The sequence below is a fragment of the Ranitomeya imitator genome, chromosome 7 (assembly GCF_032444005.1).
Source record: "Ranitomeya imitator isolate aRanImi1 chromosome 7, aRanImi1.pri, whole genome shotgun sequence".
NCBI classification, from domain to species: domain Eukaryota; kingdom Metazoa; phylum Chordata; class Amphibia; order Anura; family Dendrobatidae; genus Ranitomeya; species Ranitomeya imitator.
In genome coordinates, this window is record NC_091288.1 from 43,713,498 (window position 1) to 43,739,939 (window position 26,442).

Below are 26,442 nucleotides of genomic sequence, written 5' to 3' on the forward strand. Positions count from 1 at the left end.
GATGCAGATTTCTGGATTTTTTTTTATTTTTTTTAACCCCTTAAGCCCCAAGGGTGGTTTGCACGTTAATGTCTGGGCCAATTTTTACAATTCTGACCACTGTCCCTTTATGAGGTTATAACTCTGGAACGCTTCAACGGATCCTGGTGATTCTGACATTGTTTTCTCGTGACATATTGTACTTCATGATAGTGGTAAAATTTCTTTGATATTACCTGCGTTTGTAAAAAAAAAAACGGAAATTTGGCGAAAATTTTGCAATTTTCCAACTTTTAATTTTTATGCCCTTAAAATCACAGAGATATGTCACACAAAACACTTAATAAGTAACATTTCCCACATGTCTACTTTACATCAGCACAACTGTGGAACCAAATTTTTTTTTTGTTAGGGAGTTATAAGGGTTAAAATTTGACCAGCAATTTTTCATTTTTACAACACCAATATTTTTTAGAGACCACATTTCATTTGAAGTCATTTTGAGGGGTCTATATGATACAAAATAAACAAGTGAGACACCATTCTAAAAACTACACCCCTCAAGGTGCTCAAAACCACATTCAAGAAGATTATTAACCCTTCAGGTGTTTCACAGGAATTTTTGGAAACATTGAAACCCCCCACAAGTGACCCCATATTGGAAACTAGACCCAAGAAACTTATCTAGATGTGTTGTGAGAACTTTGAACCCCCAAGTGTTTCACTACAGTTTATAACGCAGAGCCGTGAAAATAAAAAATCTTTTTTTCCCACAAAAATGGTTTTTTAGCCCCCCAAATTTGTATTTTCCCAAGGGTAACAGGACAAATTGGACAACAACTTTTGAGGTCCAATTTCTCTTGAGTACACTGATGCCCCATATGTTGGGGTAAACCCCTGATTGGGAGCACGGGAAAGTTCGGAAGGGAAGGAGCACGGTTTTACTTTTTCAAAGCAGAATTGGCTGGAATTGAGATCGGACGCCATGTCGCGTTTGGAGAGCCCCTGATGTGCCTAAACAGTTGGAAACCCCCAATTATAACTGAAACCCTAACCCAACACACCCCTAACCCTAATCCCAACCCTAATGGGAAAATTGAAATAAACATTTTTTAAATTTTATTATTTTTCCCTAAGTAAGGGGGTGATGAAGGGGGGTTTGATTTACTTTTATAGCGGGTTTTTTAGCGGATTTTTATGATTGGCAGCCATCACACACAGATGCTTTTTATTGCAAAAAATAGTTTTTGCGTCTCCACATTTTGAGAGCTATAATTTTTCCATATTTTGGTCCACAGTGTCATGTGAAGTCTTGTTTTTTTGCGGGACAAGTTGACGTTTTTATTGGTTACATTTTCGGGAACGTGACATTTGTTATCGCTTTTTATTCCAATTTTTGCGAGGCAGAATGACCAAAAACCAGCTATTCATGAATTTCTTTTTGGGGGGCCGTTTATACCGTTCCATGTTTGGTAAAATTGATAAAGCAGTTTTATTCTTCGGGTCATAAAGATTACAGCAATACCTCATTTATATAATTTTTTTTTAGTTTTGGCGCTTTTATATGATAAAAACTTTCATAGAAAAAAATTATTTTTGCATCGCTTTATTCTGAGGACTATAACTATTTTTTCGCTGATGATGCTGTATGGTGGCTCGTTTTTGCGGGACAAGATGACGTTTTCAACGGTACCATGGTTATTTATATCCGTCTTTGATTGCGTGTTATTCCATTTTTTGTTCGGCGGTATGATAAAGCGTTTTTTTGCCTTTTTTTACCGAGTTCACTGAAGGGGTTAACTAGCGGGACAGTTTTATAGGTGGGGTCGTTACGGACGCAGCAATACTAAATATGTGTCCTTTTATTATTTTTTTTATTATTATTTAGATAAAGAAATGTTTATGGGAACAATATATATGTTTTTTTTTTCTTTATTTAGGAATTTTATTTTATTTATTTATTTTTAACACGTGAATATTTTTTTTTTTCTTTATAACATTGCCCCGGGGGGGCATCATGTTATAGGGTCAGATCACTGATCTGACACTGGAGAGCACTGTGTCAGATCAGCGATCTGACATGCCGGGCTGCAGGCTTTCCAGCACTTGCTCTGAGCAGGCGCTGGTAAGCCACCTCCCTGCAGGACCCGGTAGTAGCCCCGCAGCCATTTTGGATATGGGGCCTGCAGGGAGGAGACGCTCGGTACAAGGTGAGCACATCGCGATGCTCCGAGGGTCTCAGGGAAGCACGCAGGGAGCCCCCTCCCTGCGCAATGCTTCCCTGGCAGGCCATCATGTTTGATCACAGTGTTCCGGGGGTTAATGTGCTAGGGGCGGTCCGTGACCGCTCCTGGCACATAGTCAGCTGACAGCCGGCCGCGATCCCCCCCGGGAGCGCGGCCGATCGCATATGACGTACTATCCCGTCGGTGGTCATACGGGCCCACCCCACCTCGACGGGATAGTACGTAATATGGGATTAAGATTCTGTCTCTCACTGTTGAAGTGTACCTATGATAAAAATTACAGACCTCTCTGGTCTTTGTGAGAAAACTTGCAAAATTGGCAGTGTTCCAAATACTTATTTTCCCCACTGTATGTAAATACAAGAGATCACAATAAGATATTATACCCAAAATATTAGAAAAAGAAGATGAAGATAAATTAAACATTGGACACATATGATTACCTTGGACATAAACAGATGGTACTAGAAATACATTTTCCCTTCTTCTGACCTGGTAACACGGTCTCCTCAACACAGTTCTTTTCCATCTATGCTCTTTGGACAAACATCTTTCTACCACCATCTGTCTATGTCCAAGATCATCATCTGTGTCCAGTGTTGATTTAATGTATCTTATTCACCATTTAGCATTTGCAACTGTCTTCTTGTTGCTTCTGTTTTGTGGCATATACTCCTGTCCTGGGTTGTTTTCAGTGTAATATCTTATTGTGAACCCTTATATTTATATATGTATCTACTATATACAGTATATACTCGAGTATAAGCCGAGATTTTCAGCCCAAATTTTTGGGCTGAAAGTGCCCCTCTCGGCTTATACTCGAGTCAAGGTGGGTGGCAGGGTCGGCGGGTGAGGGGGTGAGGGCGCTGAGGTATACTTACCTAGTCCCAGCGATCCTGGCGCTGTCCCTGCCATCCCACGGTCTTCGGTGCTGCAGTTCTTCCACTGTTCAGCGGTCACGTGGGACCGCTCATTAGAGAAATGAATAAGCGGCTCCACCTCCCATAGGGGTGGAGCCGCCTATTCATTTCTCTAATCAGCGGTGCCGGTGACCGCTGATAGAGGAAGAGGCTGCGGCACCAAAGACAGCTGTCCGGGAGAAGGAGCGGGACGCCGGGAGCAGGTAAGTATCGCATAGTCACCTGTCCACGTTCCAGCCGCCGGGCGCCGCTCCATCTTCCCGGCGCTGCTCCATCTTCCCGGCGTCTATCTGCACTGACTGTTCAGGTCAGAGGGCGCGATGACGCATATAGTGTGCGCGCCGCCCTCTGCCTGATCAGTCAGTGCGGAGAGACGCCGGGACCGGACACTGGGAGCTACAAGCAAGAGAGGCGAGTATGGCATTTTTTTGTTTTATTGCAGCAGCAGCAATGGCACAGACATATGTGGAGCATCTATGGGGCAATAATGAACGGTGCAGAGCACTATATGGGGCACAGCTATGGGGAAATATGAACGGTGCAGAGCACTATGTGGCACAGCTATGGGGAAATATGAGCGGTGCAGAGCACTATATGGCAGAGCTATGGGGAAATATGAACGGTGCAGAGCACTATAGGGCACAGCTATGGGGAAATATGAACGGTGCAGAGCACTATATGGCACAGCTATGGGGAAATATGAACGGTGCAGAGCACTATATGGCACAGCTATGGGGAAATATGAACGGTGCAGAGCACTATATGGCACAGCTATGGGGCAATATGAACGGTGCAGAGCACTATATGGCACAGCTATGGGGAAATATGAACGGTGCAGAGCACTATATGGCACAGCTATGGGTAAATATGAACGGTGCAGAGCACTATATGGCACAGTTATGGGGCAATATGAACGGTGCAGAGCACTATATGGCACAGCTATGGGGCAATATGAACGGTGCAGAGCACTATATGGCACAGCTATGGGGAAATATGAACGGTGCAGAGCACTATATGGCACAGCTATGGGGAAATATGAACGGAGCAGAGCACTATATGGCACAGCTATGGGGAAATATGAACGGTGCAGAGCACTATATGGCACAGCTATGGGGCAATAATGAACGGTGCAGAGCACTATATGGCACAGCTATGGGGCAAGAATGATCTATTTTTATTTTTGAAATTCACCGATAGCTGCTGCATTTCCCACCCTAGGCTTATACTCGAGTCAATAAGTTTTCCCGGTTTTTTGTGGCAAAATTAGGGGGGTCGGCTTATACTCGGGTCGGCTTATACTCGAGTATATACGGTAATTGTCTAAGGGTCACTTCTGTCTTTCTGTCTGTCACGGATATTCATTGGCCGCGGCCTCTGTCTGTCATAGAATTCAAGTCACTGATTGGTCTCGCCAGCTGCCTGTCATGGCTGCCGCGACCAATCAGCGAAGGCCACAGTCCAATTAGTCCCTCCCTACTCCCCTGCTGTCAGTCCCCGGCGCCCGCTCCATACTCCCCGCAGTCACCGCTCACACAGGGTTAATGCCAGCGGTAGCGGACCGCGTTATGCCGTGGGTAACTCACTCCGTTACCGCCGCTATTAACCCTGTGTGTCCCCAACTTTTTACTATTGATGCTGCCTATGCAGCGTCATTAGTAAAAGTATCTAATGTTAAAAATAATTTTAAAAAATCATTATATACTCACCTTCCACCACCTTTCCCGCTCCTCGCGACGCTCCGGTAACCGCTCCATGCAAGCGGCAGGTTCCGGTGGCAAGGATGGTATGCGACAAGGACCTGCCATGACGTCACGGTCATGTGACCGCGGCCTTATCACAGGTCCTGCGCGCCTGCGCGAGAAGGACCTGCCATGACATCACGGTCATGTGACCGCGACGTCATCACGGGTCCTGCGCTACCAACCCTGGGACCGGAAGCTGCCGAGTGCACCGCACACAGGCGACATGACTACAAGGGCTCCCTCGGAAGGTGAGTATATGTTTATTTTTTAACCTGTAACATACGTGGCTGGGCAATATACTACGTGGGCGGGCAATATACTACATGGGCATGCATATTCTAGAATACCCGATGCGTTAGAATCGGGCCACCATCTAGTATTTAATACTACGGTATTTATTACTGTGTGGGCACCCGTCTTTTATAGTGCCACCATTTAACCATTGTTTGCTAATAAAGTTTTTTTACTTTTAGTATTCCATTTTTCACTTTGTCCGATAACCACAAATTAGGACTTTACAACATTACGACATTTACAATTCTCACGACAGCCAAAAGCACACTTTTTGGCTGACAACAAGTGAATAGAGGCCTACGAGAGTGTGAACAGAGCCATGATTGATGCTTGGCACTTATCAAAAGTATTTATCCTCAGTGATTGATTCAGAAAATCATCATGTATCAGTTGTGACTAAACCAAAACCAACAAACTTAAACAGTAAAAAAAATAAAATAGCCAATCGGAGCAAGAAACACTAACTCCTGTAATAGGAAAAAAAAAAAAAAAATACAAAAATACTATTATATACCTTAATCGGAGCTGTGGAAAACTTCACTTTCCTGGCAGGCATTGGGTCTTCTTCCTCTGACAGGCCAGGTACTTCCTCATAATCGCTGGTGAAGTCATAATCCACACCTTCGTTTACTATGAATGTGATATTTTCGGCCACAGGATGCTCCCCTTCCAGGTCTTTATCATCATCGAAGGCTGCATTTTCAATCCCAAAAGCTTCAGTAGAATACCGTACTAAGTTTTTGTTGTTATCAGTCTGTTCTTCAAATTCACTTCCGTCCTCCTCGTCGGTGTCCACCTCTTCGGTGGCGTCAACTGTTGGTTTCGTTATGACCTCCGCGCTTGCGTTTGTTACAACTTCTAATGGACTTTTCCGTTCATTCTTGACCTTTCGCTCTGCGATCTGGAAGCTATCATTTAGACATGGCTTTGGACCAAGAGGCTTTATGTCCTCAAATACATCATCTTTTAAGTTTGCATCTTCTTCACTCTCGGAAGACTCATTTTGTAAAACCACTAACTCCGCTCGCACCATCTGAGTTTTGGCCAATACCGGGGCCTGAGAATCAGTCTCTTTTGTACCTGGACCTGTATTGTTATTCTGAAGATAAGTAGATACCTCTGGGACTAAAGCATTTTTTGGAGCCCGATCATCCTCCAGGTGCTGGTCTTCTTCTACCGTTTGATCCTGAGAAGAAACGTTTTTGATCCCTTCATTATTATTCAGCCCCGTATCCGTCAATTCATTTGAGTGATTAACGTTTACAACAGAAGTACTACCAGACTCTATTACAATTTCATTAGTCTTTGACAAATCTTTAGGTTCTTCTCCATCACTGTCGGCTAGAAAACTTTCCAATCTCCTGCTTATAGGTCCTGCATTTAAGGAGGAAGATGATGAAGATGTTGACCGGTGGCTGTTGAACTGATTGTTTTCCGACGATGTAGATGTGTTGGACTTTGCCGAAACACTACTTGGGCTACGATCACAAGAGTCACTCTCCATTTCAATAGATCCATGTCTGCGGTCAAGTTTGGTCACCTTGTCCTCCTTGGTTGGAGAAGACCTGTCAAAAGTAGTCTGGCGGTTGAGATTTCTTTCGAAGAGTTTCCTGGTTTCTGAAAATTTTTCCGCTAAGGCTACTTTGTCCAAGTCGACTTCTTCCACTGTCCTGACAACTTTTTCAGGACATGGCACATCGGGACTGATATTTAAGGCGTTGTTCTTTTGCACACTTACAGAAGTGTTTGTCGGAGGAGGAGATGGAGAAGAAGAAATCTCAGGCTTTATAAGTTTGCTTTCCACCGGATCAGGAGGAGATGAGCTCATCTGCATGAACATATTCTTGATCTTGTGTACCCGATTGCCATAGGAGGCACGGCCTCGGGTAAGGTCCCCCTGTGCTCCATTAGCATTTAGCTTCAAAGTGGTGGGCTTCGGAGAGATCTCCGGTTTGACACCATCAAATGAGCACTTGATTGCCTGAAAATCAGACTTATATGCGTTCCTATGTGGAGAAGCACTCCGGAGGTTCCTCTCCCCTTTGCCTTCTGTTTTCATCATTTTATTTTTTTTTTTTGGTCACAAAATTGGCCTGCTTAAGAAAATGTTCAGCGTCACTCCCCTCTCCACATGGACAAATGAGGATCCAGGAATTAATGCAGCGCTGGGTTCATGGGAAATCCCAAGCAGTGAATCACTCCCTCCACGCTCAGCTGTCTGTCTAATTTCATTGCCACAAGACAACCATCTGCTGAAGGAAAGAAGAACAGAATCATACGGGAGGAACGAGACATTTATCCATGATGTTTTGTCATCAGCTTTGCAGCAGGAGTGTATTAAATAAGAGAGACATTAGCATAACCTCTATGGAAGAGCCGCTAAGTACTTGTATAATATTTACAATAGGAGGAACCACGGTCATTAATACAAGATCTGGGGATAAACAATGACAATAAGAAAATAAACATATTCCAAAAATCAACAACTACATCAGGTTCGAATAGTCAGACAACTGGGGAATGTAGGGAAAAGTAACTCCAAAACGGTCAAGAATGGAAAAGGCACAAACTATTTCCGCGACAAACAAAGTGTCATTTCCTAAATCATTCTTCCCATAATCAACATATTTATAGCTTTAGCTATTTAAAGGGGTTGTACAGGGAGTTTAACATTCCTAGGATAGGTCATCAATGTCCGATCGGTAAGGGTGTGACACCCGGCGCCAGGGCTGTGGAGTCGGTAAGGCAAACCTCCGACTCCACAATTTCCATGACACCGACTCCACCAAAATGGGCTCCGACTCCACAGCCCTGCCGGGCACCTCCTCCGATCAGCTGTTCCCAAAGTCAGAAGTGACCGGACCTGCTCAGCACAGCTCCGACGAAGGAATAGTGGCCAAGGTCGGGTACTGCACATCCGCCCTTATTGATTTGAATAGGTAGGAGTTGTACGGTACCCGGGCCAATATTCCATCGATAGTTGTACTGTACTTCTCCGCAACTGAGCAGCTAATCCATTTGTGGGGGAGGGGACCAGTCAGGTATTGATGACCTATCCTGTGTTAAGACACCCCCTTTAAGACTCATTTATCCATCACATTGTTTCAGGCAAACACTGAGGAACTGCAACAATTTGAGTCCCTCCAAAGAGATCAATAAGTAAAATTTCATTTTTTTCTTTTTTTTTCATTAGAGGGTATACCGTAAGATCATTTATCAACCATGCACAAAATAGATAAGCATATAGTTACTACAAATCCAACCATCTGACCGCTCCATTCACTGCTCATGTGACTGATGTACAGAGCTTAAGATCATCTTCTGAAGTCCTAGATTGTCAGTGGATGGAGTAGTGGTCACACCTGCATACTACGGCCCCATTCATAAGAGGGGGGGGGACTTTTGCATTCATGATCGGTGACCCCCGGAAATCAAATATTTTCCTTCCATCCAGTGAGTAATAAAATGTTATTTATGGGAAAATCCCTTTAAGAATGCAGCAGCGCATCATATCAGAATTATTGCAGTATCTAAAAGGCTTCAACATATTCCACGGCGCCGTACAATGCAGGATAGGTGCCACTTAACACGGATTGTCCAAAAGTTTAAAAGCCCCCCCCCCCCCCATACGCATTAGATGTGCAGAAGAAGGAGGAAAATGAGGATCCCGTCCTGAAGAATTTCTCTGCACACTCGAGATACCGGACGATACAGTTATCTAGATTTATGCACATCTCTAACAGCCTATATGGAAAGGGACTTGTGACAACACTCCCACCTACATGACCCCACTCACATACCCATCCATTCCAGCAGGACTGGCCTGCTATCTTATGGGGCCTCAAGGGGTAAAAGGATAGGGCGTGTTAAAAGTCAATATGCCTAATCCTTCCTTCAAAAAGGGAGACAGCCTGCCGCCAGAGGTGCTGGCCACAGCATAGGTGTATGGCCTCCATAGAAAACGGGCCTGACTGTAGGAAGCATTAGATGAGTGGCAATGAGAGGTTATTCAAGCTTTAATGACATTTATTTACTTTCCTGGAACGAGTGACCATACCGATGTGTGACCTCTGCAGACAATCGCTGGCCTTATTGGTGATGGAGGCGAGCGATCGGCTGCAGCGGTCACATCTAGGAAAGTAAACAAAGACTGGGGCGGTCGCAGGATCTGGAGCTACTGGGGATTTATCGCGTGACGTTTGGGATTTGTTTTAAATTACTTCTACGCCTCTTTTACAATTTGGGACCCGCGACATTTTTCCGGTCACAGACTTCCCATGGACTTCTACAGAGAGCGGCAGCGGCCCAGTATGGAGGAGAGTGGCAGCAGGTGCCAGGTGAGTGGGCGGCACCACAACCCCCTGTCGGGCACCACAGCCCCCTGTCGGGCACCACAGCCCCTGTCGGGCACCACAACCCCCTGTCGGGCACCACAACCCCCTGTCGGGCACCACAACCCCCTGTCGGGCACCACAACCCCCTGTCGGGCACCACAACCCCCTGTCGGGCACCACAACCCCCTGTCGGGCACCACAACCCCCTGTCGGGCACCACAACCCCCTGTCGGGCACCACAACCCCCTGTCGGGCACCACAACCCCCTGTCGGGCACCACAACCCCCTGTCGGGCACCACAACCCCCTGTCGGGCACCACAACCCCCTGTCGGGCACCACAACCCCCTGTCGGGCACCACAACCCCCTGTCGGGCACCACAACCCCCTGTCGGGCACCACAGCCCCCTGTCGGGCACCACAGCCCCCTGTCGGGCACCACAGCCCCCTGTCGGGCACCACAGCCCCCTGTCGGGCACCACAGCCCCCTGTCGGGCACCACAGCCCCCTGTCGGGCACCACAGCCCCCTGTCGGGCACCACAGCCCCCTGTCGGGCACCACAGCCCCCTGTCGGGCACCACAGCCCCCTGTCGGGCACCACAACCCCCTGTCGGGCACCACAACCCCCTGTCGGGCACCACAACCCCCTGTCGGGCACCACAACCCCCTGTCGGGCACCACAACCCCCTGTCGGGCACCACAACCCCCTGTCGGGCACCACAACCCCCTGTCGGGCACCACAACCCCCTGTCGGGCACCACAACCCCCTGTCGGGCACCACAACCCCCTGTCGGGCACCACAACCCCCTGTCGGGCACCACAGCCCCCTGTCGGGCACCACAGCCCCCTGTCGGGCACCACAGCCCCCTGTCGGGCACCACAGCCCCCTGTCGGGCACCACAGCCCCTGTCGGGCACCACAGCCCCTGTCGGGCACCACAGCCCCCTGTCGGGCACCACAGCCCCCTGTCGGGCACCACAGCCCCTGTCGGGCACCACAACCCCCTGTCGGGCACCATGGCTGGGGGGCGGTCCTGGCCAATATTCCGGTGATGGCACCAGCAGACATTCTCCGCTGAGGACACTTTGTTCCTGAACTTGCTGTGATACTACAGAGGACTCAGGCTTCCATTCAGGCGCTACAATGGGCTTCCAAGTCTTGTTGGACGGCAGCCCGGCCGGCCGGGGGTCGCAGGATGAGAGCCTGCAGACAATGAGGAGCACACAATGGATGTGGAAGCAGAAGAAACAACACTGCTGCGAGCACAGGAGACCGGGGACCCCGGCAGCGCCCCCCGACCCTCCGGGGCCGACCACCAAGCTGCAGCCTCTATGCGACCTCGCTGTAAACTTTACAAAGTTACCTGAACTCCTGTTATCCCCGCCAGAAAGCGTACAATGGATGCGTCCCGAGTAGTAATATGAAGCCAAGGAATAATCCAACCGGGAATTAGGGGGGGGGGATACTTAGCAGCTCCGTGGACTTGTTATGCCACTCTCCGCTGTGCCGCCATCACTTTTCCCTCTTCCCCCGGGCTCAGGCTCCTTCTTCCTCCTCGTTCTTCCCAAATAACTAACTGCCAAACGCCAGCCGAGCGCGTCCACGACGCTCAGCCAATCCAGGGCTCCAGGCTGCGCGCGCTCCCGCCCGGCTGTGACTCAGGGCTGAAAGGAGGAGGCGACTGAGAACTTCCCAAGGCGCGCCCCCGACTGCTGCCCGCTGCGCCACCTACAGGGCGCGGGGCCGAGCGCGCATGCCCAGCTGAGCGCGGACCACCTGTGCGTCTGGCGTCCGGAACTACAAGTCTCAGGATTCAGAATTATACATTCTGCCTTGGTCACATTTTCTGCACAGCCCTTATAGGAAGGAATTAATTGCTGTTTAATTAGTACTGTTTGTTCTCGTTACCCATATACAACCTGTTTATGGCAGTTTCCAGGCATTAATATACCGCTATGGATAATACTGCCATACAGTGCTTCTATAATACCGCCATACAGCGCTTCTATAATACCGCCATACATCAGTTATATAATACCGCCAAAGAAGCACATATATTACCGCCATACATCAGTTATATAATACCGCCATACAACGTTTATAATACCGCCATACAGCAGGGTTTGTGCTTATGTTTGATTTAAAGAGCCATTTGGTTTACTTTAGTGGATGCTTTTGTGTTAATATCTTATCAAGAGTTCACAAAGTAATGAATCAGGTGAGCGGAAGGTACAGAGTGGGGGGCGTTGAGGATGACAGAGTGTGACTGGTAATAAATTGGGAGAAAGAGTACAGGTGCAAATTAATTTATATATTTATTGGATGACGAAAGTGGCTATTTATTGTTAACTAGATTGTGGCCCGATTCTAACGCATCGGGTATTCTAGAATATGCATGTCCCCGTAGTATATGGACAATGATGATTCCAGAATTCGCGGCAGACTGTGCCCGTCGCTGATAAGGTCGAGGCAACCTTTATGACATCAGGGCTGCAGGAAAATGGCCGCCGCGATCTCCATCTGCGCACGCACGGCATCCCGTGGCCATTTTCCTGAAGCCCCGGGAAGCCGAGAAGAACCATCTGCGCACGCGCGGCCTCACAAAGATGGCCGCGCCCACCGATAAACGGCTGAATAGCGCAGATCGCGCTATTTTCCTTGAAGCTGCGCAGTGGATTCGCCACTTGGACATGCGCACACCACTACACCACCAACGGAGATCTGGGGGAGAAACAGCGCTGTCACCACGCCCATATGACCTGACCAGCGTGAGTGACAGCCCAAAACGGCGACTTTACAAAGGTATTTCGGCAGCATAGGTGGGGAATAAAGGCTCCAAAATACACTAATGTAAAGCCCAGCTCTGCCCCTATTTAACGCTATTTTTAGCTCTTCTTGAAAAAACGGGGTGACAGGTTCCCTTTAATGGTCGTGGTGCTCTAGATGACTGTGTGTTATGTTCTACAGAGATGAGTCCTGGCTGGAAGAAGTGATGGCGGTTTGCACTGGATGAAGTAGAAAAGCAACGGTGAAGCACTTCAACTGTATTACCTGTACACTATATACAGAGCTCCTGTGTATAATATCACTGGTGATCCCTGTATTACCTGTACACTATATACAAAGCTCCTGTGTATAATGTCACTGGTGATCCCTGTATTACCTGTACACTATATACAAAGCTCCTGTATATAATGTCACCGATGAGCACTGTATTACCTGTGCACTGGACAGTATACACAGAGCTCCTGTGTATAATATCACTGGAGATCACTGTATTTTCTGTACGTTATATAGCATATACAGGGCTCCTTGTGTATAAAGTTAACGGTGATGACTGTATTATCTGTACAATGACACTATACACTGTATACTATGTACAGAGATCCTGTGTATAATGTCTCTAGTGATCACTGTATTACCTGTACACTCTATAGTATATACAGAGCTCCTGTGTATAATGTCACTTTAGATCACTGTTACCTGTACACTGTATAGTATATACAGAGCTCCTGTGTATAATGTCACTAGTGATCATTGTTTTACCTGTGCACTATATACAGAGCTCCTGTGTATAATGTCACTTTAGATCACTGTTACCTGTACACACATTGTACACATTGTATGCTATGTACAGAGGTCCTGTGTATAATGTCACTAGTGATCACTGTATTACCTGTACACTATATAGTATATACAGAGCTCCTGTGTATAATGTCACTAGTGTCACTGTATTACCTGTACACTATAATATATACAGAGCTCCTGTGTATAATGTCTCTTTAGATCACTGTTACCTGTACACTGTATAGTATATACAGAGCTCCTGTGTATAGTGTCACTTTAGATCACTGTTACCTGTACACCTTTATCTACCACAAAGAGCTACGCAAAGAATACAACGTGGCTCAAGGAATGTAAAGATATAAAAATATTCTTTATTCGTAAATATTAAAACATAGAATAACACCAGAGTACCTCGTATTGCAACAAAAACATCAAGGCTAAGGCTGAAAATAATCATGTGAAAACATAACCACATATTGCGTCATACTCCCTAGGCCCAATAGGTCACTCCGGAGCGTCCTATTCTGGTCTCTATGGTGACGTCGGACTTCCGCTGGGCGTTCTGCTTTTCGGAACGCCGACGTCACTATGACTGGAGTTTGGGCGTTCCCTTTATGGAGATTGACGAAGCTGCGGATGCGCCGCTACACCCAAGTCATGTGACTCACACCAGGGACGCACTTTATTTTCGTCACTAATTTTACCACCTAGTATAAACGTCATCGCCTAGTTACTGTTGCCAATGAAGCTGTGTGCTGATAGGTCACTGGGCATTTAAATAGACCGCCTACCTCCCTAGTTGTACACGCCCCCGGAAGAAGAACAGGCGAAACGCGCGTCGGGACGTGCATCCAGGCAAAGGCACACCACTGGGTAATATATTTACATTGATCTATTTCTGTGTTACAAGGTTCTTTGCTCCTGTTAGGTTCTAGTTTACTCATAGGAAAATGTCCTGTTAAATGCGCTTTCCACTTAGGTCTTTTTTGTCCAGGTGGTTTATGTGACACTGTATGCAGGATTTTTTGTGTTCCAATGTTATTATATCTATGGGCCTAGGGAGTATGACGCAATATGTGGTTATGTTTTCACATGATTATTTTCAGTCTTAGCCTTGATGTTTTTGTTGCAATACGAGGTACTCTGGTGTTATTCTATGTTTTAATATTTACGAATAAAGAATATTTTTATATCTTTACATTCCTTGAGCCACGTTGTATTCTTTGCGTAGCTCTTTGTGGTAGATATAGCTGTACGGAATGTGACCAAGCTCTCTAAAGCTTTAGGTCTTTTTGGATTAATATGTATACCTGTACACCTTATAGCATATACAGGGCTCCTTGTGTATAAAGTCACCGGTGATCACTGTATTTTTTGTACAATTACACTATACATTGTATGCTATGTACAGAGATCCTGTGTATAATGGCACTTATGGTAATACTAGTGTTGTGTTTTTTTCATTAATGACTAGTGATGGCGAACCCCCTAAAAAAAGTTTTGTTCGGGTACCAGAACAGTACCAGAATCCAAACCTGGACCCTATTCACATGAATGTAGAACTCTTAACATCCAGTGTGTGTGCATGACAGCGAGGCGAACACTGCCTCTGATCGGTGGTAAGATTAATACCGCCAAAGAGCTGCGGTTCCCACTCTGTCAGTTAACAGCGCAAGCCCGAAGTTATGACCAGAGGTAAAAAGTTCCTTGTATGTAGTATTATTCGGTCACTATGTGGTGTTAATATGTGATCTGGTCATGGTGTGGAGATATTTGGCTCTTGTATGTGGTATTATTCAGTCACTATGTGGTGGTAATATATGGTCTGATCATGCTGTGACGGTATTTGTTCCTTGTATGTGGTATTATCTGATTACTGTGGTGGTAATATGTGATCCGGCCATGGTGTGGCGGTATTTGTTACTTATATGTGGTATTATTCGGTTACTGTGTGGTGGTAATATGTGGTCTGGTCAAGGTAAGACTTTACTTGTTCCTTGTATGTGGTAGTATTCGGTCACTATGTGATGGTAATATGTGGGCTGGCCATGGTGTGGAGGTATTTCTTCCTTCTATGTGGTAGTATTTGGTCACTGTGGTGGTAATATGTGGGCTGGCCATGGGGTGGAGGTATTTGTCCATTGTATGTGGTATTATTGATCATTTTTAAAAAAATGTATGTGACTCGTTCCCTTAAAGAAAAATATATAAAAATATACCTAAAAAGTGTATTGGAAATTTTAAGACATTTTCAACAGGTAGATAGAGTGGAGTAGGGCCCTCCTAAAGAGTCTACCTTGTCATGGGTGGCAGGATTTAAAAATATTTTGGCAAACACAAAAGCTAATTGCTATGTATGTGATATGGTGTTAGATGGGAACGGTTACTGTGTGGTTGGTGAGGACATGGTGCCAAATTGGAGTTTTTCCAAGAGTGGATGGAGGGACCATGGAAGGTTCGCATTTTGGAGGTGGAGCAGGGTGGAGCCTCAAGTGTAAGTGAAAATCTTGCCAGTATGCGGCCCTGAAATTTTGGTGGTAGCCCTGCTTCTGGGTCTTCAGGGAGTCTGAAGTTCTGGAATATGACAGCACTGGAGGGTAATGGCTTCCCGGTCACTTCATGTTTCATCCAATCCTTGCCAGTTCCCTCCTTTTTTATGTCCCTGCTGACTATTTGCCAGGGCTGTGGAGTCAGTAAGCCAAATCTCCAACTCCTCAATTTCTCCGACTCCACAGCACTGCTCACTACTGAGCATGTGCATAAAGTGCAGCACAGATTCATCTCAACTAAAAGCCGAGATCCTCAGATCAGAAACAGAACAAACATTTATAGGACATTTCATAACTTTCCCATATTCTTATGAAAACATTTACAGCGCATCCTGCACTGAACTACTGAACCCAATTTATTATATATTTTAGGAGTCGGAGTCAGTCTATTTTATACCGACTCCACCAAAATGTCACATAGAGTGACTGCAGACTTAAACCCCAAGCCCTGACAACCCCTTTAAGGATGTATCCACATCCTTTCCAAGGTCCAATCCCTCAATTTTTAGTACAGTGCTGTCCCTCTGTGCTAGAGAGTCCTGCACTGGTTCTCAGTGCTCAATATTAATGGGTATTCGAGCAACTGCTTAATTTTAAAGTGGCCGTCCGGGCAAATAATATTAATGACAGGTCATCAAAATCTAAGTAGTGGGGTCTGACACTTGGCATCCCCATTGATCAGCTATTATTGGCTCCAGCAGTGGCTGAATGTAAACATTAGATGGCGCTGAACAGCACAGCAGGATGCAAAATGTAGCAGCTGCTGCAGAGAACTGCAGAGCAGCAGACGGTGACCTGCATTATTACATGTCCGGACAGCCCCTTTTTGGGTCCCATGGTCTATCTGTATGGCGCAAATCACAAATATTAAAGCATATTTAGAAATGAGTAAAATTATCCCCACATTATAAACTATTCTTATTTTTGTATTTCTTTCACAATCCATTAAAATACATGATAATCACAATGTTCCGTTGGGTTCTGCCTCTCGTGTTCATTGCTTCTATCATTTCTTCAACCAGAAGTGCAAACTGCTACAAGTACAGAAAACTAGAGGTTTCCTATGAAGGACTGTGAGCTGTAGGGCTGGAATGTGTGCAGAATGTGATGATAATGATGATACATTTCACATTTACAGCTTTGTATTGCAGAATGAGCGCTACCTGAGATTTATGGGACAAGTCGTATTCCACATATATTTCCCTTTATAATGCTATGGTGATTTAGTTGCAAATGTTTATGAATTGTGGAGCTGCCAGTGTTGCGTACAGCTTACTCTATACATATTGATATTACTATGTTGCAAAGTTCATGATGTATTCTTGTATCCCTGCATCATCGTCATCATCCGTGCACGCCACTGTATATAAAGGGTTTCTCTGTGATGTTTGTGAATATGGCACCCTAAAGCGATGCACCTATCCGGGCATATTGTCAAAAATAACTCATAACATGTCCGGCTTTCCACACCCAATATTTAACATGAGTTGTGAAACGGGAACATGTGACAATTACATGCACCTACATCCCTTGGAGCAGTTCTCATTAAAATTAATAGGCTGCCTATGTAATACATGGATCCTCTGCAGACGAAGACACTGTGTATATCCTTACGTTGGTAGAGTATGTAGTCGTCTTGGCTTTTTTAGACCCTAACTTCCTGTTTCAGGAAACAACCCATGTACATTAGCCACGATGAACAGACCGTGATACTATCTTTTGCATTGAAGCATCTAATGAGCATGTGCAAAGGTTATTGTAATGGGTGGGGGAGCTGTGACATCGCCTATGGGTGCATTTTCTTTTGATAAAGTGTATTCCATGCCACTGTTCATTCTTATAATTATGTGATTTTTCATGTAATATCATGTCTCCTTGTTTACTTTTCTGTACCCATTAACCCATTCATGATGGGGCCAAGTTTCATTTTTGCGTTTTCATTTTTTTTCCTCCCATTCTTCCCAGAACCATAACTATTTTTTTTTCATCCACATAGACATATGAAGGCTTGTTTTTTTGAGGGACCAGTTGTACTTTTGAAAGACACCATTCATTTCAGCACATAGTGTACTCGAAAATGGAAAAAAAAAAATTCCAAGTCTGGAAAATTGGGGGGAAAAAAAATGCAATTCTAACATTGTTTTGGGGAATTGTTGTTGCAGTATACATTTTGTTGTAAAAATGACCTCACAATATGATTCTACTCATCTGTAAAAATTACGGTGATACCAAACATGTCCAGTTTTTTAATTATTTTAGTGGTGAAAAAAATCAGAAGTTTGCAAAAAAACAATTTTGGGTTGTGTCGCCATTTTCCGAGACCCGTAACGTTTTTATTTTTCAGCCGATTGAGATGTGTGACGGCTTATTTTTTGTGCGACGAGACATTTTTTATTTATCCATTTTCAGATAGATGTTTCATTTGATCGCGAGTTACCACATTTTTTGTAGAATTTATTTTTTTTGTGTGTTTACGGTGTTCACCATTTGATATATTTATATATTTTGATAGACTGGACTTGTCCGAATGCTCAATACCGCACACGAGTGTATTTTTTAAATATCTTCATTATTAGTAATAAGGGAAAAAGGAGGTGATTTGAACTTTTATGTGACTTTATCGCAGACGCTAACTTCCTGCTGTTTCAGGAAACAACACATGTACATTAGCCACAATTAACAGACTGTGACTCTATTTTATTGAATCATCTAATGTGCAAAGGTCTTTGTGATGGAGGGAGGAGCAGGATCAGCTGTGACATCATCTATTGTGATTGCTGGATCCTATTAGTCAGCTGTGTTTAAAGGTGTTACTTGAAATAGGAATCCTGCCTCTGAGGATAAGAAGTCTGCTGAAAACTCTTACTGAAACATTAGGAATTATGAGTCTAAAATTGTCCCTGTGCCCAATGTGAAAACTGCAAGATTATTAATTTTGTTTTTCTAATAAAGATTGCGATTTGAAAAAAAAAAGAATGTTGGCAATTTTTTTTTGTTAAATACATTTAATACAAAAACGAAAGGTCATTTTTTAAGCTACATTTCTTTTAAAGGAATCCTATTATATAAATTAATAGTGTCAGGCTGGATGGGATACAACATTCTAATGTGCCGTGGAGAATTTGGGGGCAATGTGATGCCAATAACATACCGTAAGTACTTTGCACCAGGAAAACACATTCTGATAGGGTCAGAAAAAGGGAAAGGTGAAATAGGTAGAAGCCTAGGTGATAATGAGGAAAAGTGGCACAATTTATCCCTCTCTGCTGTAGGCCTTCCTACAGATCAGCTATCCAACAGCCAGCATGCTGAGCCTCCACTACTGACGGAGCACTCTGAGGGCTTGTTCACATGTTGCTTTATTGCCACATTTTTTCTATGCGTTTTTTGCCACATAAAAAAAAAAACATTATTTTACAGAATCAGCAAAGTGAATGAGTTTTCTTAAATCTGCACATCTTGCTTAATTTTAAATCTTCAAACCAATTTTTTTCAATTCTGCAACGTCAGTTTTTCAGCCTTTTTGTAGTATTTTTCAACCATTCAAGTGTAGAAAAAATGCGCTAAAACGCAAGCATTTTACATTTTACGCGATTTTGACCCATTGACTTCAATTGAGTCAGTCAACTATGCAGCAAAAATGCAAGTATAAATATGTTTGCAGATTCGCTGAGCTTTTGCTTGCGCTTTTACAGACTTCTTATGGTATTTCCCACTCTGTCATCAGTGTGACAGTGCGAGAAATACTGTCACGGCGGTTCTGTACGGCGCTAACATTACCGTCTGTCAGAGCACTGCGGGGTCATGCTGTCAGATGTCAGCGTGACCCCGCATAGATACTGTGAGGCTGCCGTCACACTAGCAGTATTTGGTCAGTATTTTACATCAGTATTTGTAAGTCAAAACCAGGAGTGGAACAAATAAAGGAAAAGTATAATAGAAGCATATGCACCACTTCTGTATTTATCACCCACTCCTGGTTTTGGCTTACAAATACTGATGTAAAATACTGACCAAATACTGATAGCGTGACGGCAGCCTGACTCACGGTAAAATGCCTACCACAGGTCACCGGCCTCTGCTAATGAAAGACTACTCCCATCAGCTGACGCATGCTGTCACTGATTACAGTGGGAGCAGGCAGCGGCTGATGGGTGTAGTCATCAGCTGGCACCTGTGCGCAAAGTAAAAAAAAAAAAGTTGAAATAAATATTGATATAAAAATAAAAAACACAGTAAATAATCACCTTACACCTAATCCCTGAAGCCCTTTGTCTCCAGTAAAGAAATAAAAAAAGCACCATATCCTCACCTTAACACCTAATCCCTGATGCCCATGTCACCTGGAAAAGAGACAAAATAATAAATCACCATTTCCCTCACCTATCCGCCGTAATCCATAATGTCCTGCAATGATTCAGATCACTTGTAGAGCAGTCACATCAGCTGATGCGACTGCTCTATGCTGCAGCCCGCCACACACTGGCCGGAGCGTGTAGTCATTCCTGCAGTGTGTGCACTGAGCTGCCGTGAGAAAGTTCACCAGAGTTCATCAGCTGATGAGCCCTGTGCTGTGCGATTTTTTTTTTTCTCACATCCATTGACTTGCATTGGCGAGTCTCATCCAAGATACGAGTACAATCGCAGCATGCTACGATTCTATATTGTCGGCGTGTTTATTTAACTCTATACTTACAGGTTTAGTAATGAGGATGTCTGCCTGGCTCATTACTAAACCTAGGGCTTGGTGTCAGCAACATCTGCTGACACCAACCGCTAATCCGATTACCCCGATGGGACTGAACCAGGGCTTCGGGAAGAGCCTGCGATAGGAAGTGCCATTTCTGGGGCAACTGAGGGCTGATATTTTTAGCCTGGGACGGGGCAAAGGAGCATGAAAAACAAGGTGTTGAACAAGGAAATTACACTACACAATTTTTCCTTTTTTTTAAATATCTTTATTTAACTCCCAAAATTATTCATTGCTGTACATAAACACGTGCAAAAAAAAGCATGCAAAAACACAACAACGACAAAAATAAAATGGCAAAACCAAGAGATGCAGAAATCTTGCAGAAATTTCTGCAAGCAAATACCCAACAGAACGGAAGCCTAAAGAACTCCATACACTGAATATGAAAGTCTTTCACAGGACAAATATATGGCCTTCCGACACGTCTAGGTTGTGATACCACTTCAGCATTTTCCGCCAGCTTTATATTGCGCTTTGACATTCAAAATCGGTCCAGTAGAAGCCATTCCTGGCCAGACCCGCACACCAGACCCGCACAGCAACCCACCCAGTAGTTAATTGCATCATCACCTTCAAAAGCTCCAAGTTTCTTTAAAAATTCATGCACTCTCTAAGGACACGAGATGCTGTAGTCCTGCACTTTGCAATATGCCTGCAGTTCATGAAGCTATTTTAGGTAAATGCACTGTCAAATGCTGTAGATTTGTTTCAAGAGTAACGCCAATCTGAAGGACTTTTCCGATGCTGCACGGCGGTGTGTAGATTTCACTTTATTTTAATTAAATTGAGCACTACCAAGTAATCTTTTATTCTTAGCTGCTTGTTGTTTGAATAGTGTTTCAAAATAATATTTCAAAAATATTTCTCATGTTCCTTAAAATATAAATATTTTACAAATATTTACTCTACGTATCACCTGTTAAATCCCTCAATACCCGAGCTCCGCTGGGCCAAGAGTCTCCCGACAATCTCTGTTAAAGAATAACCTCCGTTTTAATATTTTTTCATAAATCAAAAGTCTCTATATAACTATGAAACTTTATAATATATCTTATTGGACAAATCTATTTCTTTCTCCTCTTGGACTGAACCTTTAGGCTCTGTGCACACGCTGCGGGTTTTGCTGCGGATCCGCAGTGTTTCCCATGAGTTTACAGTACAATGTAAACCTATGGGAAACAAAATGCTGTGCACATGCTGCGGAAAAAAATGCGCAGAAGCGCAGCGGTTTACATTCCGCAGCATGTCATTTTTTTGTGTGGAATCCGCAGCGGTTTTACACTTGCTCCAATAGAAAACCGCAGGTGTAAAACCGCAGTGAAATCCGCATAAAAACCACGATAAATCTGCAGCAAAAATGCAGAGTTTTTGCCCTGCAGATTTATCAAATCCGCTGCGGAAAAATCCGCAGTGGACCATTCTACGTGTGCACATACCATTATTCTCAAAATTCTGAATTCACTGGTAAAGTCTGTATTCAGTGAGGATAGATTTTTCCATTACTGAGATAGGAGATGACAGTTGGTGCTCATAAAGTTCTATGCAGGACTGTAACTGTCATTTCAGAACTTGCAGCAGAATGTCTGTGTATGCCTCTAGCTTATCAGTCTCCTCCATAGAAGTTTATAGGGGTGGTTCAAAACTAATATTGATGTTCATCCTAAATGTTTCTCTATTTATTTGAATAATAATAGTTTTTCTAATATGGTTTAATTCAAAAGTTCCTACCCTCCTTTTTCTATTCGAACTGCTTTATTTGTTTTTTTACCTATTTCCAGTGGAAATGGAGAGGATAGAGAAACTACTTTTTTTAAATCTCCACATCCGAGAAAATCGGATCCCACCCTGATCAAACTCTGATAACACTGTGATTAGCATAATCAGACCGTTTTTCTCATCTGTAGAACATATGGACCTAAAGGTAAAAAGAGAAATATTAAGATGACGTATGATAATTTAGGCTGACTTCCTCCCACTGTAGGATACGCTCCACGCTATATTTTCATTTATTTACTTTTGAGATTTTTTTTTTCACTGTAATCCTTAAGGATTGACGACAAAGGTCAAGCATGTTCAGTCAGATCTGTCTTTTTCTGACTTACAGGGCGCGGTACGTAATTTCAAAGTGGTTTTTTTTTTTTTTTTATGACTACCCATAATTGACTCGCACTTTTTACTGCAGTGAATGTTAAGTTCAAAAGAAGAATATTGAATTTATTTCAACATTGTGCTTAGACCAATACTTGAATGGCGATGATGGTTGCAATTGCACGACTACTAAAAAGCCGTAATCTGAGTGGTGAAAGTTGCTGAAAATACGGTTGAACTGTTTTCTGTTGCTTGTGATCTCATTAATATAGACAGTCCTGGCCAAAAGTGTTGGCACCCTTGAAATTGTTCCAGAAAATTAAGGGTGTTTTTTTTCCCAAGAAACTTATTGAAATTCCACATGTTTTGTTTATACACATAAATAATTCCTTTGTGCGCATTGGAACAACACAAAAAAAGAGAAAAAGGCAAATTGGACATAATTTCACCAACAATTCCACAAATCGGCCAAACAAAATTGCTGGCGCCCTCAAGTCAATATTCGGGTGTACAACCTTTAGAATAAATAACTGCAATAAATCGCTGCCTATAACCATCAGCAAGCTTCTTACACCTCTCACCTGGAATTTTGGACTATTCTTTTGTAAACTGCTTCCGGTCTCTCACATTTGGAGGCGCCTTCTCCCATCAGCATCTTTAAGATCTCTCCATAAGTGTTCAATGGGATTTAGAGCAAGATTGGGCAAGTGATCAGCTCATTGCCATCACTCTGGCCTCTGTAGCCACTCGCAATGTGTCTGCTGACTGGAAATGCAGTATTACATTGAAATCATTGCAGTATTACATTGAAACCAGGGATTCAAGCTTCAGGAGGCTAATTTGCATATTCCAGGTACCTTCTGGGAGAAGCGAAGTCTCCCTAAGCTAGAAGATCGTTGGGTACAGCCGGGACCAGCTGCTTCGAAAGCATCACCAAACCAGGGATTCAAGCTTCAGGAGGCTAATTTGCATATTCCAGGTGCCTTCTGGGAGAAGCGAAGTCTCCCTAAGCTAGAAGATCGTTGGGTACAGCCGGGACCAGCTGCTTCGAAAGCATCACCAAACCAGGGATTCAAGCTTCAGGAGGCTAATTTGCATATTCCAGGTGCCTTCTGGGAGAAGCGAAGTCTCCCTAAGCTAGAAGATCGTTGGGTACAGCCGGGACCAGCTGCTTCGAAAGCATCACCAAACCAGGGATTCAAGCTTCAGGAGGCTAATTTGCATATTCCAGGTGCCTTCTGGGAGAATCGAAGTCTCCCTAAGCTAGAAGATCGTTGGGTACAGCCGGGACCAGCTGCTTCGAAAGCATCACCAAACCAGGGATTCAAGCTTCAGGAGGCTAATTTGCATATTCCAGGTGCCTTCTGGGAGAAGCGAAGTCTCCCTAAGCTAGAAGATCGTTGGGTACAGCCGGGACCAGCTGCTTCGAAAGCATCACCAAACCAGGGATTCAAGCTTCAGGAGGCTAATTTGCATATTCCAGGTGCCTTCTGGGAGAAGCGAAGTCTCCCTAAGCTAGAAGATCGTTGGGTACAGCCGGGACCAGCTGCTTCGAAAGCATCACCAAACCAGGGATTCAAGCTTCAGGAGGCTAATTTGCATATTTCAGGTGCCTTCTGGGAGAAGCGAAGTCTCCCTAAGCTAGAAGATCGTTGTGTACAGCCGGGACCAGCTGCTTCGAAAGCATCACCAAACCAGGGATTCAAGCTTCAGGAGGCTAATTTGCATATTCCAGGTGCCTTCTGGGAGAAGCGAAGTCTCCCTAAGCTAGAAGATCGTTGGGTACAGCCGGGACCAGCTGCTTCGAAAGCATCACCAAATTTTTGCCTGTAGGACATTATTGCAAGAGAGCTTGGCTGAGTAGATTACACAAGAAGGAAAACACACAGCAAGTCAGCAGGATCTAGGAGCAACATGGCAGATGTGACAACCTACATGGTGAGCTGCAGCATGTGCTACATGTTCACAGATCGACCAGAAGAAGAATCCAATTTCACCTGTCAGAAGTGTAGACTAGTGGCCCTTTTAGAAGAAAAGGTGCGGGGTCTGGAAGAAAGAATAGCAACTTTGAAACTCATCAAAGAGAATGAAGACTTTCTAGACAGAACAGAAGCATCTCTACTGGTCACAGAAGGTGCAAAAAGTGTCAGAGAACCTCCAAAAGCAGATGAGTGGAAGCATGTGACCAAAAGAAGCAAGAAGACCATGGAGAAATCACCAACCACACAACTGAAGAACCGATATCAAATCTTTGTAGAGGATGAAGATGGCACACCTAAGAATGAAGCAATACCAGCAAGCAAAAAAGAAAAGGGCACACAGCAACAAGTGACAGCAAAAAGTACAGCCAAGAAGCAACGAAGAGTGGTGGTGGTGGGAGACTCACTACTGAGAGGCACCGAAGCAGCCATCTGCAGACCGGACATAACTGCAAGAGAAGTATGCTGCCTTCCAGGTGCGATGATCAAGGATGTGACCGATAGGATACCAAAGCTCTTCAGCTCCAAGGACGTCCACCCATTTCTTCTGATACATGTTGGCACCAATGACACGGCAAGGAAGGACCTACCGACAATCTGCAAGGACTTTGAAGAGTTGGGGAAGAAAGTAAAGGAATTGGATGCACAGGTAGTTTTTTCTTCTATCCTTCCAGTAGACGGGCATGGCACCAGGAGATGGAACAGGATCCTTGATGCAAACAACTGGCTAAGACGATGGTGCAGACAACAAGGATTTGGATTCCTGGACCACGGTGTGAATTACTGGTATGATGGACTCCTCGCCAGAGACGGACTACACCTCAACAAACCTGGGAAACACACATTCGCCAGAAGACTCGCTACACTCATCAGGAGGGCGTTAAACTAGAAGAAGAGGGGACGGGAAGAAAAACATTAGACTCAAACAAAGACGACCCAGGAAAACATACTCAGAAGGGAGGTAAGAACATTTCTAAAACAATCCACAGTGAGGAGATTGGAACAAAACAAAATCCTCTAAACTGCATGCTCGCAAACGCCAGAAGCCTGACAAACAAGATGGAAGAACTAGAAGCAGAAATATCTACAGGTAACTTTGACATAGTGGGAATAACATGGTTAGATGAAAGCTATGACTGGGCAGTTAACTTACAGGGTTACAGTCTGTTTAGAAAGGATCGTAAAAATCGGAGAGGAGGAGGGGTTTGTCTCTATGTAAAGTCTTGTCTAAAGTCCACTTTAAGGGAGGATATTAGCGAAGGGAATGAGGATGTCGAGTCCATATGGGTTGAAATTCATGGAGGGAAAAATGGTAACAAAATTCTCATTGGGGTCTGTTACAAACCCCCAAATATAACAGAAAGCATGGAAAGTCTACTTCTAAAGCAGATAGATGAAGCTGCAACCCATAATGAGGTCCTGGTTATGGGGGACTTTAACTACCCGGATATTAACTGGGAAACAGAAACCTGTGAAACCCATAAAGGCAACAGGTTTCTGCTAATAACCAAGAAAAATTATCTTTCACAATTGGTGCAGAATCCAACCAGAGGAGCGGCACTTTTAGACCTAATACTATCTAATAGACCTGACAGAATAACAAATCTGCAGGTGGTTGGGCATTTAGGAAATAGCGACCACAATATTGTGCAGTTTCACCTGTCTTTCACTAGGGGGACTTGTCAGGGAGTCACAAAAACATTGAACTTTAGGAAGGCAAAGTTTGAACAGCTTAGAGATGCCCTTAATCTGGTAGACTGGGACAATATCCTCAGAAATGAGAATACAGATAATAAATGGGAAATGTTTAAGAACATCCTAAATAGGCAGTGTAAGCGGTTTATACCTTGTGGGAATAAAAGGACTAGAAATAGGAAAAACCCAATGTGGCTAAACAAAGAAGTAAGACAGGCAATTAACAGTAAAAAGAAAGCATTTGCACTACTAAAGCAGGATGGCACCATTGAAGCTCTAAAAAACTATAGGGAGAAA

At 44.2% G+C, this 26,442-nt stretch overlaps 1 protein-coding gene and 1 long non-coding RNA gene across 4 annotated transcripts in view; one reads left to right on the forward strand and one right to left on the reverse strand.

Annotated features, from left to right (window-relative positions):
* Nucleotides 1–11,099, reverse strand: part of LOC138644588 (neurabin-2-like) — a 96,972-nt gene extending 85,873 nt beyond the window's left edge. The window contains exons 1-2 of one of the 3 annotated variants that reach the window (XM_069733149.1): nucleotides 10,878–11,095; nucleotides 5,696–7,430 (exon numbers count right to left, since the gene is read on the reverse strand). In XM_069733149.1, coding sequence (XP_069589250.1) covers nucleotides 5,696–7,243 — 1,548 coding nt within the window. In that variant the 5' untranslated portion in view covers nucleotides 7,244–7,430; nucleotides 10,878–11,095. Of the gene's footprint in view, nucleotides 1–5,695; nucleotides 7,434–10,877 lie in introns of all 3 variants that reach the window. The other 2 variants (XM_069733150.1, XM_069733151.1) reach the window with 2 other exon arrangements.
* The window catches only part of LOC138644591 (uncharacterized), a 67,279-nt gene that overhangs the window by 12,929 nt on the left and 27,908 nt on the right, over nucleotides 1–26,442 (forward strand). The window lies entirely within an intron of this gene.